The sequence below is a fragment of the Triturus cristatus genome, chromosome 11, assembly GCF_964204655.1.
Source record: "Triturus cristatus chromosome 11, aTriCri1.1, whole genome shotgun sequence".
Classification (NCBI taxonomy): Eukaryota; Metazoa; Chordata; class Amphibia; order Caudata; family Salamandridae; genus Triturus; species Triturus cristatus.
The window spans coordinates 4701084-4716194 of record NC_140594.1 but is presented as its reverse complement, the minus strand read 5'-3'; the positions used below and the strand labels follow the sequence as shown (position 1 = coordinate 4716194).

General features: G+C 52.5%; 1 protein-coding gene across 2 annotated transcripts in view; it reads left to right on the top strand.

Annotated features, from left to right (window-relative positions):
* DHX37 (DEAH-box helicase 37) overlaps nt 1-15111 on the top strand; it is a 536866-nt gene that overhangs the window by 216748 nt on the left and 305007 nt on the right. The window contains exons 12-13 of one of the 2 annotated variants that reach the window (XM_085634634.1): nt 4728-4826; nt 5368-5438. In XM_085634634.1, the coding sequence (XP_085490760.1) occupies nt 4728-4826; nt 5368-5438 (170 nt within the window). The remainder of the gene's footprint in view (nt 1-4727; nt 4827-5367; nt 5439-15111) is intronic. The other variant, XM_085634635.1, reaches the window with a different exon arrangement.

The following is a 15111-nucleotide window of genomic DNA, read 5'->3' as shown; positions in this document are numbered from 1 at the left end:
TATTCCTCTAACCAACAGCAAACTTCTCGACAGCAGTCTTCCAAGACTTACAGAGGAAAATCCTCTTACAAGGGTTACACTCCTAAGAGACATGACTTCCATCAGTCCCAGAAAATTGGAGATCGAATCTATCGGTACTATTTTCAATGGTCCTCCATACAAGGAACCGTTGGGTTTTGGAAATTATAGAAAGAGGTCACACTTTGGAGTTCATCGAATTCCCTCCACCCACACCACCTACCGGACTGCCACCGGCTCATATCAAAGAACTGTTACAACAAGTTCAATTTCTATAACACAAGGGAGCCATAGGAGTAGTACCAAGATTTCAAAAGAGGGAAAGGATTTATTCCCGATTCTTCCTTATCACCAAAAGGAAGGGGGAATGGAAGCCCATTCTAGATCTGAGGGCTCTCAGCAGGTATCTAAAGAAACATTCTTTTCGTAGGCGAACGCATGTAGAGATCTTGCGATTATTTTCACAAGGAGATTTCATGGAAACAATCGACCTCCAAGATACATATTTACATATCTCCATACTACGACAACATCGGAAATTTCTTCGTTTTCGAGTGGATCGAGGGGATTTTCCAGTTCGAAGTTTACCATTCGGACTACGCTCGGCCCCTCGAGTGTTTACAAGGGTGCTAGCCCCTGTGGTAGCGTCCTACGTTCCAGGGTGTTCAGATCTTTCCATTTCTGGACGACTATCTCCTAAAATCACAATCGAAAGTTCAACTTCTACAACACACACATCTTTGACAGGAGGTGTTTTCGCGCCTTAGGGCTCTCCATAAATACCACAAAGTCCCATCTACTGCCTTCTCATCGCACGGATTTTCTGGGAGCAACTTTAGACAGTGTCAGCAAGGGCACCTCTCTCCCAAGACCGTCTTCAAAAAAAAAAAAAAAAAAAAAAAAAGTTCTTCGACTGGTAACCCTTATCAGATCAAAAAGACCCGTTTCTGTAAGAATATTGAAGTCCTTTCTGAAAATGGCGTCATCATGCATTGCATTGATCCCTCATTACAGATACGCCCATCCAAGGAGTACTGGATGTCCAAGAACGCCAGGTTACAGGTTCTTTAAACGATGTTGTAAACGTCACAGATCGGATGAAGTTGGCGCAAAGGTGGTGGACACAACCGTTAAATCTAACGGAAGGCATTTCTTTTCTGACAATGGTACCAGACATGACAATAACAGACGCCTCTCTGGAAGGATGGGGTGCTCATTTGGAGGTTTTATCAATAAAAGGAAAATGGTCAATATGTCAAAAAACCTGGCACTTCTACAGGTTGGATCTCATGGCTATATATTGCTGGCTCTCAAAGCTTTTCATCCTTTAATCCAAGGAGAATCAGTCTTGATACAGACAGACTATACAACCTGCATGCACTATATAAACAAGCAGGGCAGGATAAAATCTCCGAAACGGTCTCGACTAGCTCAGTCGATTTGGGATTGGTCTGTCAACCATCGCATCACGATACGCAGCAGTTAATCGACCGGGGGTATCCAATATCCTGGCGGATTCCCTGAGCAGGTCCTCCTCATCGACCCACGAATGGGAGTTGCATCAACCAACTCTAGAGAGGATATTTCAACGATGGGGTCGCCCACAGCTGGATCTCTTTGCCACACTAGAGAACCGGAAATGCCGAGATTACGCAAGCTGGCATCCCCACAAACGATCTCTGGGCAATGCCTTTTGATGGACTGGTACGATCTGTTTGACTACGTTTTTTTCTTCCCCCAATCCCACTCGTACCTCGAGTTTCTGTGGAAGATGCGGAGGCAACCTTGCCATCTACTTCTATAGCCCCCCGTTGGCCTCGGCAGGCATGGTTCTCAGAACTACTCCTACTGTCTCAATGCGAACCAATCATTCTACATCCTCGTGCAGATCTACTCACGATGGACAAGGGGAAAATTTGTCATCCGAATCCCTCCTCACTGAGCTTATCAGCTTGGAACCTGAGCACTGTGAATTTGCCCATTTGGATATTCCACAGGACTGTAGAGACATTTTAGCTCAGGCGAGGGCTCCTTCTACGGTGAAAACGTACAAATTAAAGTGGAAAAGGGTTCTCCACTGGTGTGCATCTAATGGGGTGCACCCGTTTTCACTCCACACCAGAACAATTGTTACCGTTCTTCTTGCATTTAGCTAACTCCGGGTTCTCTCATGCAACCCTTAGGGGTTTTTTCTGGCGGCAATTTTCCGTTTCCGTCAGGATGGTTCAACTTCCCTTTGTTCTTCAAGGATTATCCATCAATTCGTCTAGGGGTTATTTTGCAAATTTCCTCCTGTTAGACGCCCTCCTCCATTGTGGCATCTGAACATCGTATTGGCTCAACTAATGAGACCACCGTACGAACCGATTCACAAGGTCGAGTTGTAGTATCTAACATGGAAGGTGGCTTTTCTTCGGGCGCTAACATCTTCACGTCGCGTCCGTGACATTCATGCATTTACAATAAATCCACCTTTTTCCTACAGTTCAAACCAGATTCGGTAGTATTGCGTACAAATCCAATTTTCTTGCTGAAGGTGCCTTCAGACTGTCATATTAACGAACCAGTGATTTTAAGAACTTTCTTTGCTATCCACAAACTCCTGCGGAGCAGAGATTACATTCCCTGGATGTGAAACGAGGTTTAACATTCTACATCAGCAGAACGGCTGCTTTACGAAGGACTGATCAACTATTCATAGCTTATGGACGCTTTCACAAGGGTCGTCCAGTGACGAAACCAACTATTGCACGTTAAGTTTCAGCTGCCATCGTCTTCTGCCATCATAAGGCAAACAAGCCATTGCAGTCACCAGTGAGGGCTCACTCCACCAGAGCAATGTCTTCCTCAACTGCTTTATTTGCTGGAGTGCCTTTGCATCAGAGCTGCAGAGCAGCTACGTGGTCGAGCAGACACACGTTTACAAGACACTATTGCTTGACAACTTTAAACGAGGAGGATGCTGCAGTTGGGCAGGCAGTGCTTCGCAATCTTTTTTAAATAAGATGAGCCTCTTCCTTCCCTCCTCCATATTGTTTCCATTTATAATTGACATAATGATGCATTTATACTGTTACAGTTATTCAGTACTGTCATATGCATAAGAAGATTGATTGTCATTACAATTTCGAAGCTGTGTGATCATGGAAACAATGATATTGTTACTGCTAGCTATTCTATATTCAAGCATGTGAATCTATGAAAGACACCCCAATACTGGAGAAGAACAATTGTTACTTACCTGTAAACAGGTGGTTCTCCAGTATTGGTGTCTTTCATAGATTCACATGCGACCCTCCCTCCTCCCTTCAGAGGCTCTCTTCTCCTCATACACTCTGAGTCACTATGGTGCTACGAAAATCTGAGGTGAGGAGCTCTGAGGAGAAGGTTCTAGAGAGGAGCTGGCGCCTGATTGGCCGGAGTTCGGACTAACATAATGACAGAGATAGACTACGAATGTCTTTTTTCTCTTTCCATGTATCTCTATGGAAATTTCATCTAGGGACATTCTTGATGTTATTACTTACTTATATCTCTGTTTTATATGATTACTTATGTATATGTATATATATATATATATATATATATATATATATATATATATATATATATATATATATATATATATATATATATATATATTATGGCTGTATATATTGCTATATTATTTACCGTGGGACTCCCACTCCGACGACGGGGAATATTCAAGCATGTGAATCTATGAAAGACACCAATACTGGAGAACCACCTGTTTACAGGTAAGTAACAATTGTTCTTCCCTGGTATTGGGTCCCTGGGGCCTGTAGAAGGCTTGAGGGTGGGGGAGGCTGTGAACCACTCTCCCCTTTGTATTAAATTGCAGGCCCTGAGATGGAAGTTGGCCTGAAGTGGGGGCACGCTCCCATCCCCAAGATAGAATACATATTGACCACCAAGTACTGCCCCACCCAGGGGGTCATATACATTTTTTTTAAATGGTGGTCTTTAATAATTTGTTTTAGCCCTGATCCCACAATATTGCTGCAAAAAACACAATTTGTTAAAAGTTTGTCCCGGATTCCCCGTAAAGGCTAGAGGGAAGGGTATCCCTACCCTGCCCCCTTTTATTATGTTTTTTAAATCCTTTTCAGGAGACAGCAATAGCCAATTAGAGCACTCGCTCCCAAGAGACTGAGAAGACACAAGGGAAAAATACACTTGGCCAATCGGAACGCTATATTTTCAAAAGTTATTCTTGTGGCACTCTTGCGAAAGACGTCCAAACTCATCTGTCCAGATATACAAATATTTTCTATCCTTAATGTTTCATAAACTAATAAGGAATTACACAAAAATCACAAAAAGCATGCCACTCTCTGGACCAAGATCTAGTTTCCTGCCAAATTTGGCGCAAATCCATTCAGAAGTTTTTGTGGTTTCATATTTCAAAAACGTTTGTGGCACATGCAGGGGTTTGTTTGGTTTCGGAACCTATCACCACCCCCTCCCCCATGCAACCCCCCCCCCTGGATCACCCAGTTTTGGAGGTATATACACCCACACACACTCATTCACTCTCTCCCTCACACTCTCTCAGGATGTTCTTTTTTGTGTTGCTTTCTATGTGTACTATACTAGTTTTTGTTCAGCGTGCTCAGCCTTAGTTGCTGCTTCTTGCAAGGAGCCTCAACAAACGTGGGTTTTATGGCAGCGATGCTTTCCTCTTGTAGGTGGCGTGCTCGTATTTCTCACGGGGCAGGCAGAAGTGCATTCGCTGTGTAGAAGACTAAGGAAGGCCTTCCCGTACAACTCGACAAACCAACCTGAAGGTGAGTGAGGCTGACAATGGTCTCGCGTCTAATTATAGGCAGTATATATTCCTTGGCCAAGCAGAACACTCTATTCTGGGTGGAGGACAGTTAGTCCATTTGTACTCGCGAGTCAGCCTTAGGAAGCATGACAGCAGTGCTTCGTATGGCTATCCTCTGTGTACTTCATTATTCTATCCATGAATATTATTTCCTCTCTGCACAGTGATGTTCGATGTGTCTGGTCCATTTTCTTTGGGGGGGGGGCGGGGGGTGCGGGCTGGGGGGGGTGCGTTTCTCACCTGAGTTTTGCAACAAGATTGCTTTGACTGTTGTTCTAAATCTTGTTCATTCTCTTAGTTCCGCTGTGCCTTTTGGGTAGTTCCACCCTTACATAGTTTGCACTTTCTTCTCTTAATTGCATCACCCTGCTTCTATCAGGAAGAGCATGTCTCATCGTTGGCTTCTGTGTGAATGAGCGAACATGCTTTCATCACCCGTGCTGTTTTTGCATTCTCAGAATACTTCTCATTTGCTTACACATATGTGACCTTTCTTCCAGAAGGCAGTGAAATGGAAGGTGCGTCTGAAGAAATTAAAAAAAGGAAAAAGAACAAAACCAAGAAAGTGGTGGTAGGTGATAGGTCGACGAGTCTGCCATTCTGGTTTCTGTCGCTGATCTTGTTATTCTCTGTGCACTTTTCCATCTTGGTCCTTTCTGCAGGTTCTTCTTCTTTTTGCCATCTCAGTACTTTTGACTGTTGGGACCCCTTTTGACTGTTGAGACCCCTTTTCACTGTTGAGACCCCTTTTCACTGTTGGGACCCCTTTTGACTGTTGGGACCCCTTTTGACTGTTGAGACCCCTTTTGACTGTTGAGACCCCTTTTGACTGTTGAGACCCCTTTTAACTGTTGAGACCCCTTTTGACTGTTGAGACCCCTTTTGACTGTTGGGACCCCTTTTGACTGTTGGGACCCCTTTTCACTGTTGGGACCCCTTTTCACTGTTGGGACCCCTTTTCACTGTTGGGACCCCTTTTCACTGTTGGGACCCCTTTTCACTGTTGGGACCCCTTTTGACTGTTGGGACCCCTTTTGACTGTTGGGACCCCTTTTGACTGTTGGGACCCCTTTTGACTGTTGGGACCCCTTTTGACTGTTGGGACCCCTTTTGACTGTTGGGACCCCTTTTGACTTTTGAGACCCCTTTTCACTGTTGAGACCATGAAACCTTTTTCACCATTCTGACACTTTTGCCTGTGTCTGCCCTTATCGACCCTGGACCCTTTAGACTGTGCCGACCCTGGACCCTTTTTGCCAACCTTGGACCCTCTTTGAGTGTGCCAACCCTTGACCCTTTGGGCTGTGCCAACCCTTTTCACTTTGTTCAACTAAATTTGTCATTTTGTAATGTTGTTTGCTGTTTTTTTGCCAGCTTTATGCTCTCCGTTGCACCCCCTATCTCTGTTTTGTATTATTTTCCCTTCACTGCCTCTACTGCCTGCAATGTTCTTTTTGCAGATTTGGTCCTTTTTCCCTTCATTGTTTCATCTGCTGCATGAATCTTTACACCGGAGGATTGAGGAGTCAATCAACTGGGAGAGCCGCGGATCCGGGGATCCACTCCCACAGAGGAGGATTGAGGAGGCCATCGACTGGGAGAGCCGCGGGTCTGGACCTGCTGCTGAGATGTGGCCCGCGGATCCACTCCCACACACCGAAGGATTGAGAAGTCCATCGACTGGCAGAGCTGCAGGTCCGGGGATCCACTCCCACACACCGGAGGATTGAGGAGTCCATCAACTGGCAGAGCTGCAGGTCCGGGGATCCACTCCCACACACCGGAGGATTGAGGAGTCCATCGACTGGCAGACTCGGGGATCCACTCCCACACAGGAGGATTGAGGAGCCCATCGATTGAGAGAGCCGCGAATCCGGGGATCCACTCCCACACACCAGAGGATTGAGGATCCCATTGACTGGGAGAGCTGGGGATCCACTCCCACAAACCGGAGGATTGAGGAGCTCCTGAACTGGGAGAGCCGCGGGTCCGAACCTGCTGCTGAGACACAGCCCGGGGTTCCACTCCCACACACCGAAGGATTGAGGAGCCCATTGACAGGGAGAGCCGTGGGTCTAGGGATCCACTCCCACACACCGGAGGATTGAGGAGCCCATTGACTGGGAGAGCCGCGGATCCACAGATCCACTCCCACACACACTGGGGAACACCGTGAAGAGCGTCGGCTGGAGTTTGGGGTGCAGTCTGTTGGAGCCCCTGGCTAGAATACCCTGATCGGCATACGGTCTCAGTGGGGCCCAGCGCACTGCGCTGGACCGGGACCCCACCACCGGAGCAGACCGCGCCTCTACCGCCTGAGCTCAGAGATCGGGGCCTGCGGTCACTGCCTAAAAGGGCCCGCTTGCTTCCTGGGGGCTTCTGAACAGCGAGACACGGCTGGGGCATCCTGCCTTGCCTGACGCCTTTTGGCCCCCAGTCTCCCAATTTGAGGGCCATAGCTCCAAGGAAGAGTAGCCTGTGGGGTGCCCAGTGTCTAACTGGTGTTTTGGGAGAGGCCTGGTGAGTTGAGATGCATCGGGCCTCTGCCGCCCGATGCGGAGCTGCTCATCTCCCAACTGAAGTGCAGGGCCTGCTCGAGCCATCTGATCTCCAAGATGACATTGAGTTCTGGGAAACATCTGCTTGTCCCTGGACGTGGAGGACTCGTTTGCCAGTCCTACGTCTCACACCCAGATGGAAGAAAACAGATCCTGTAGAGCAGCGTCCTGTGCGGCCTGTGCATAGATACCCTCCTCGTGGTTACCAGCCTCATCTGTGACTGCATTTCAACATCTTGGCAGCACTCTCCACAAACACTCGGAACAGTTCGAAAAGGTTCTACATGCTATCCTGGACACCAAGACCTCGATTGAAACAAAAAGTGATGCAGTGTCCCTCGACATGGGCCTTCTGCGTGTGGACCACTGCAAGCTGTCCAAAGAGTTGATGAATCCGAAGCGGCAGTAAGTCAACTAGCTCCCTGGGTACAGAAATGACAGTCCAAGCTTGCAACTGTGCAGGAGGAGGTGGCAACATTGGCTGTGCAGCGCTGCAGCTAGTGGGTTCACAGCCTATGTGCTGCGCGTCACCAGGTTTGCTCACTGTCTCATTGCAGTGCTGCAGCTGGTGGGTTCACTGCCTCTGTGCTGCGCGTCACCAGGTTTGCTCACTGTCTCATTGCAGTGCTGCAGCTGGTGGGTTCACTGCCACTGTGCTGCGCGTCACCAGGTTTGCTCTCTGTCTCATTGCAGTGCTGCAGCGGTGGGTTCACAGCCTCTGTGCTGCGCGTCACCAGGTTTGCTCACTGTCTCATTGCAGCGCTGCAGCCGGTGTGTTCACTGCCTCTGTGCTGCGCATCACCAGGTTTGCTCACTGTCTCATTGCAGCGCTGCAGCTGGTGGGTTCACTGCCTCTGTGCTGCGCGCCACCAGGTTTGCTCACTGTCTCATTGCAGTGCTGCAGCGGTGGGTTCACAACCTCTGTGCTGCGCGTCACCAGGTTTGCTCCCTGTCTCATTGCAGTGCTGCAGCTGGTGGGTTCACTGCCTCTGTGCTGCCCGTCACCAGGTTTGCTCACTGTCTCATTGCAGTGCTGCAGCTGGTGGGTTCACTGCCTCTGTGCTGCGCGTCACCAGGTTTGCTCACTGTCTCATTGCAGTGCTGCAGCTGGTGGGTTCACTGCCACTGTGCTGCGCGTCACCAGGTTTGCTCACTGTCTCATTGCAGCGCTGCAGCTGGTGGGTTAACAGCCTCTGTGCTGCGCGTCACCAGGTTTGCTCACTGTCTCATTGCAGCGCTGCAGCTGGTGGGTTCACAGCCTTTGTGCTGCGCGTCTCCAGGTTTGCTCACTGTCTCATTGCAGCGCTGCAGCTGGTGGGTTCACTGCCTCTGTGCTGCGCGTCACCAGGTTTGCTCACCGTCTCATTGCAGTGCTGCAGCCGGTGGGTTCAGTGCCTCTGTGCTGCGCGTCACCAGGTTTGCTCACTGTCTCATTGCAGCGCTGCAGCCGGTGGGTTCACAGCCTATGTGCTGCGCGTCACCAGGTTTGCTCACCGTCTCATTGCAGCGCTGCAGCTGGTGGGTTCACTGCCTCTGTGCTGCGCGTCTCCAGGTTTGCTCACTGTCAAATTGCAGCGCTGCAGCTGGTGGGTTCACAGCCTCTGTGCTGCGCGTCATCAGGTTTGCTCACCGTCTCATTGCAGTGCTGCAGCCGGTGGGTTCACTGCCTCTGTGCTGCGCGTCACCAGGTTTGCTCACTGTCTCATTGCAGCGCTGCAGCCGGTGGGTTCACTGCCTCTGTGCTGCGCGTCACCAGGTTTGCTCACTGTCTCATTGCAGTGCTGCAGCCGGTGGGTGCACTGCCTCTGTGCTGCGCGTCACCAGGTTTGCTCACTGTCTCATTGCAGCGCTGCAGCCGGTGGGTTCACTGCCTCTGTGCTGCGCGTCACCAGGTTTGCTCACTGTACCATTGCAGTGCTGCAGCCGGTGGGTGCACTGCCTCTGTGCTGCGCGTCACCAGGCTTGCTCACTGTCTCATTGCAGTGCTGCAGCCGGTGGGTTCACAGCCTATGTGCTGCGCGTCATCAGGTTTGCTCACTGTCTCATTGCAGCGCTGCAGCCGGTGGGTTCACTGCCTCTGTGCTGCGCGTCTCCTGGTTTGCTCACTGTCTCATTGCAGTGCTGCAGCTGGTGGGTTCACTGCCTCTGTGCTGCGCGTCTTCATGTTTGCTCACTGTCTCATTGCAGTGCTGCAGCCGGTGGGTTCACAGCCTATGTGCTGCGCGTCACCAGGTTTGCTCACCGTCTCATTGCAGTGCTGCAGCCGGTGGGTTCACTGCCTCTGTGCTGCGCGTCTCCAGGTTTGCTCACTGTCTCATTGCAGTGCTGCAGCCGGTGGGTTCACTGCCTCTGTGCTGCGCGTCACCAGGTTTGCTCACTGTCTCATTGCAGTGCTGCAGCCGGTGGGTTCACTGCCTCTGTGCTGCGCGTCACCAGGTTTGCTCATTGTCTCATTGCAGTGCTGCAGCCGGTGGGTTCACTGCCTCTGTGCTGCGCGTCACCAGGTTTGCTCACTGTCTCATTGCAGTGCTGCAGCCGGTGGGTTCACTGCCTCTGTGCTGCGCGTCACCAGGTTTGCTCACTGTCTCATTGCAGTGCTGCAGCCGGTGGGTTCACTGCCTCTGTGCTGCGCGTCTCCAGGTTTGCTCACTGTCTCATTGCAGTGCTGCAGCCGGTGGGTTCACTGCCTCTGTGCTGCGTGTCATCCGGTTTGCTCACCGTCTCATTGCAGTGCTGCAGCTGGTGGGTTCACTGCCTCTGTGCTGCGCGTCACCAGGCTTGCTCACTGTCTCATTGCAGTGCTGCAGCCGGTGGGTTCACAGCCTATGTGCTGCGCGTCATCAGGTTTGCTCACTGTCTCATTGCAGCGCTGCAGCCGGTGGGTTCACTGCCTCTGTGCTGCGCGTCTCCTGGTTTGCTCACTGTCTCATTGCAGTGCTGCAGCTGGTGGGTTCACTGCCTCTGTGCTGCGCGTCTTCATGTTTGCTCACTGTCTCATTGCAGTGCTGCAGCTGGTGGGTTCACTGCCTCTGTGCTGCGTGTCTCCAGGTTTGCTCACTGTCTCATTGCAGTGCTGCAGCCTGTGGGTTCACAGCTTATGTGCTGCGCGTCATCAGGTTTGCTCACTGTCTCATTGCAGCGCTGCAGCCGGTGGGTTCACTGCCTCTGTGCTGCGCGTCTCCAGGTTTGCTCACTGTCTCATTGCAGTACTGCAGCTGGTGGGTTCACTGCCTCTGTGCTGCGCGTCTTCAGGTTTGCTCACTGTCTCATTGCAGTGCTGCAGCCGGTGGGTTCACAGCCTATGTGCTGCGCGTCATCAGGTTTGCTCACTGTCTCATTGCAGCGCTGCAGCCGGTGGGTTCACTGCCTCTGTGCTGCGCGTCTCCTGGTTTGCTCACTGTCTCATTGCAGTGCTGCAGCTGGTGGGTTCACTGCCTCTGTGCTGCGTGTCTCCAGGTTTGCTCACTGTCTCATTGCAGTGCTGCAGCCTGTGGGTTCACAGCTTATGTGCTGCGCGTCATCAGGTTTGCTCACTGTCTCATTGCAGCGCTGCAGCCGGTGGGTTCACTGCCTCTGTGCTGCGCGTCACCAGGTTTGCTCACTGTCTCATTGCAGTGCTGCAGCCGGTGGGTTCACAGCCTATGTGCTGCGCGTCACCAGGTTTGCTCACCGTCTCATTGCAGTGCTGCAGCCGGTGGGTTCACTGCCTCTGTGCTGCGCGTCTCCAGGTTTGCTCACTGTCTCATTGCAGTGCTGCAGCCGGTGGGTTCACTGCCTCTGTGCTGCGCGTCACCAGGTTTGCTCACTGTCTCATTGCAGTGCTGCAGCCGGTGGGTTCACTGCCTCTGTGCTGCGCGTCACCAGGTTTGCTCATTGTCTCATTGCAGTGCTGCAGCCGGTGGGTTCACTGCCTCTGTGCTGCGCGTCACCAGGTTTGCTCACTGTCTCATTGCAGTGCTGCAGCCGGTGGGTTCACTGCCTCTGTGCTGCGCGTCACCAGGTTTGCTCACTGTCTCATTGCAGTGCTGCAGCCGGTGGGTTCACTGCCTCTGTGCTGCGCGTCTCCAGGTTTGCTCACTGTCTCATTGCAGTGCTGCAGCCGGTGGGTTCACTGCCTCTGTGCTGCGCGTCATCCGGTTTGCTCACCGTCTCATTGCAGTGCTGCAGCTGGTGGGTTCACTGCCTCTGTGCTGCGCGTCACCAGGCTTGCTCACTGTCTCATTGCAGTGCTGCAGCCGGTGGGTTCACAGCCTATGTGCTGCGCGTCATCAGGTTTGCTCACTGTCTCATTGCAGCGCTGCAGCCGGTGGGTTCACTGCCTCTGTGCTGCGCGTCTCCTGGTTTGCTCACTGTCTCATTGCAGTGCTGCAGCTGGTGGGTTCACTGCCTCTGTGCTGCGCGTCTTCATGTTTGCTCACTGTCTCATTGCAGTGCTGCAGCTGGTGGGTTCACTGCCTCTGTGCTGCGTGTCTCCAGGTTTGCTCACTGTCTCATTGCAGTGCTGCAGCCTGTGGGTTCACAGCTTATGTGCTGCGCGTCATCAGGTTTGCTCACTGTCTCATTGCAGCGCTGCAGCCGGTGGGTTCACTGCCTCTGTGCTGCGCGTCTCCAGGTTTGCTCACTGTCTCATTGCAGTACTGCAGCTGGTGGGTTCACTGCCTCTGTGCTGCGCGTCTTCAGGTTTGCTCACTGTCTCATTGCAGTGCTGCAGCCGGTGGGTTCACAGCCTATGTGCTGCGCGTCATCAGGTTTGCTCACTGTCTCATTGCAGCGCTGCAGCCGGTGGGTTCACTGCCTCTGTGCTGCGCGTCTCCAGGTTTGCTCACTGTCTCACTGCAGTGCTGCAGCTGGTGGGTTCACTTCCTCTGTGCTGCGCGTCTCCAGGTTTGCTCACTGTCTCATTGCAGTGCTGCAGCTGGTGGGTTCACTGCCTCTGTGCTGCGTGTCTCCAGGTTTGCTCACTGTCTCATTGCAGTACTGCAGCTGGTGGGTTCACTGCCTCTGTGCTGCGCGTCTCCAGGTTTGCTCACTGTCTCATTGCAGTGCTGCAGCCGGTGGGTTCACAGCCTATGTGCTGCGCGTCACCAGGTTTGCTCACTGTCTCATTGCAGCGCTGCAGCTGGTGGGTTCACTGCCTCTGTGCTGCGCGTCACCAGGTTTGCTCTCTGTCTCATTGCAGTGCTGCAGCGGTGGGTTCACAGCCTCTGTGCTGCGCGTCACCAGGTTTGCTCACTGTCTCATTGCAGCGCTGCAGCGGTGGGTTCACAGCCTCTGTGCTGCGCGTCTCCAGGTTTGCTCACTGTCTCATTGCAGTGCTGCAGCCGGTGGGTTCACTGCCTCTGTGCTGCGCGTCTCCAGGTTTGCTCACTGTCTCATTGCAGTGCTGCAGCTGGTGGGTTCACTGCCTCTGTGCTGCGCGTCACCAGGTTTGCTCACTGTCTCATTGCAGCGCTGCAGCCGGTGGGTTCACTGCCTATGTGCTGTGCGTCACCAGGTTTGCTCACTGTCTCATTGCAGTGCTGCAGCTGGTGGGTTCACTGCCTCTGTGGTGCGCGTCACCAGGTTTGCTCACTGTCTCATTGCAGTGCTGCAGCTGGTGGGTTCACTGCCTCTGTGCTGCGCGTCTCCAGGTTTGCTCACTGTCTCATTGCAGTGCTGCAGCTGCTGGGTTCACTGCCTCTGTGCTGCGCATCTCCAGGTTTGCTCACTGTCTCATTGCAGTGCTGCAGCCGGTGGGTTCACAGCCTATGTGCTGCGCGTCATCAGGTTTGCTCACTGTCTCATTGCAGCGCTGCAGCCCGTGGGTTCACTGCCTCTGTGCTGCGCGTCTCCAGGTTTGCTCACTGTCTCATTGCAGTGCTGCAGCTGGTGGGTTCGCTGCCTCTGTGCTGCGCGTCTTCAGGTTTGCTCACTGTCTCATTGCAGTGCTGCAGCTGGTGGGTTCACTGCCTCTGTGCTGCGTGTCTCCAGGTTTGCTCACTGTCTCATTGCAGTGCTGCAGCCTGTGGGTTCACAGCTTATGTGCTGCGCGTCATCAGGTTTGCTCACTGTCTCATTGCAGCGCTGCAGCCGGTGGGTTCACTGCCTCTGTGCTGCGCGTCTCCAGGTTTGCTCACTGTCTCATTGCAGTACTGCAGCTGGTGGGTTCACTGCCTCTGTGCTGCGCTTCTCCAGGTTTGCTCACTGTCTCATTGCAGTGCTGCAGCCGGTGGGTTCACAGCCTATGTGCTGCGCGTCATCAGGTTTGCTCACTGTCTCATTGCAGCGCTGCAGCCGGTGGGTTCACTGCCTCTGTGCTGCGCGTCTCCAGGTTTGCTCACTGTCTCATTGCAGTGCTGCAGCTGGTGGGTTCACCTCCTCTGTGCTGCGCGTCTCCAGGTTTGCTCACTGTCTCATTGCAGTGCTGCAGCTGGTGGGTTCACTGCCTCTGTGCTGCGCGTCTCCAGGTTTGCTCACTGTCTCATTGCAGTACTGCAGCTGGTGGGTTCACTGCCTCTGTGCTGCGCGTCTCCAGGTTTGCTCACTGTCTCATTGCAGTGCTGCAGCCGGTGGGTTCACAGCCTATGTGCTGCGCGTCATCAGGTTTGCTCACTGTCTCATTGCAGCGCTGCAGCCGATGGGTTCACTGCCTCTGTGCTGCGCGTCTCCAGGTTTGCTCACTGTCTCATTGCAGTGCTGCAGCCGGTGGGTTCACTGCCTCTGTGCTGCGCGTCTCCAGGTTTGCTCACTGTCTCATTGCAGTGCTGCAGCTGGTGGGTTCACTGCCTCTGTGCTGCGCGTCTCCAGGTTTGCTCACTGTCTCATTGCAGTGCTGCAGCTGGTGGGTTCACTGCCTCTGTGCTGCGCGTCTCCAGGTTTGCTCACTGTCTCATTGCAGTACTGCAGCTGGTGGGTTCACTGCCTCTGTGCTGCGTGTCTCCAGGTTTGCTCACTGTCTCATTGCAGTGCTGCAGCTGGTGGGTTCACAGCCTATGTGCAGTGCTTCAGTTGCTTGGCACATAGCCTCACTTCGAAACTTGAGCCAGTTTTCTCACTACTGTTTTACAGACAGTTGGCTCCAAGCCGCACTTCAGTGCTGCAGCTGGGGGCTCACAGCCGCACTTCAGTGGTGCAGCCGGTGGGCTCACAGCTGTGCTGCACTGGTGCAGCTGTTAGGAGGGGTGCTCTCGGCGCAATAATGTTTGCTTCATTGGATTCCTGGAGAGAGCAGAACTTCCCAGTGCAGAGCTGTTCTTGGGAGAATGGCTGATGGATACGGTGCTGAAGGACAGGGTACCTTCTCTGTTCTCTATTGAGAGAGCGCATCACATCCAGGGGTGCTGTCCGGCCCTCTTATTGCCCGATTTCTCCATTTTCGGGGCCGAGACCTTATCCTCCAGCTCTTCCGCAATAAGATCCCCCGTTGAGATTCGAGAACACAACCATTTGGCCTACCCTGACTATACTCTGGCTGACCAACGTCAGCGCGGATCCTACATGAAAGTTAAACAGCTTCTGCGCAAATTGCATATCCGATGTACGCTCTTAATTTCCCACAAAACTTAAGGTCATCGATGGTGACTCCTCTCATATCTTTACCACACTGGAGGACTGTGGGAAGCAGGCTCTGTATATACTATACTAAAGTGAGGTATAGTATGCAGAGTCCAGTGGAACCCCAAAGGTAGGCAGAGGTAAAAGTAGATA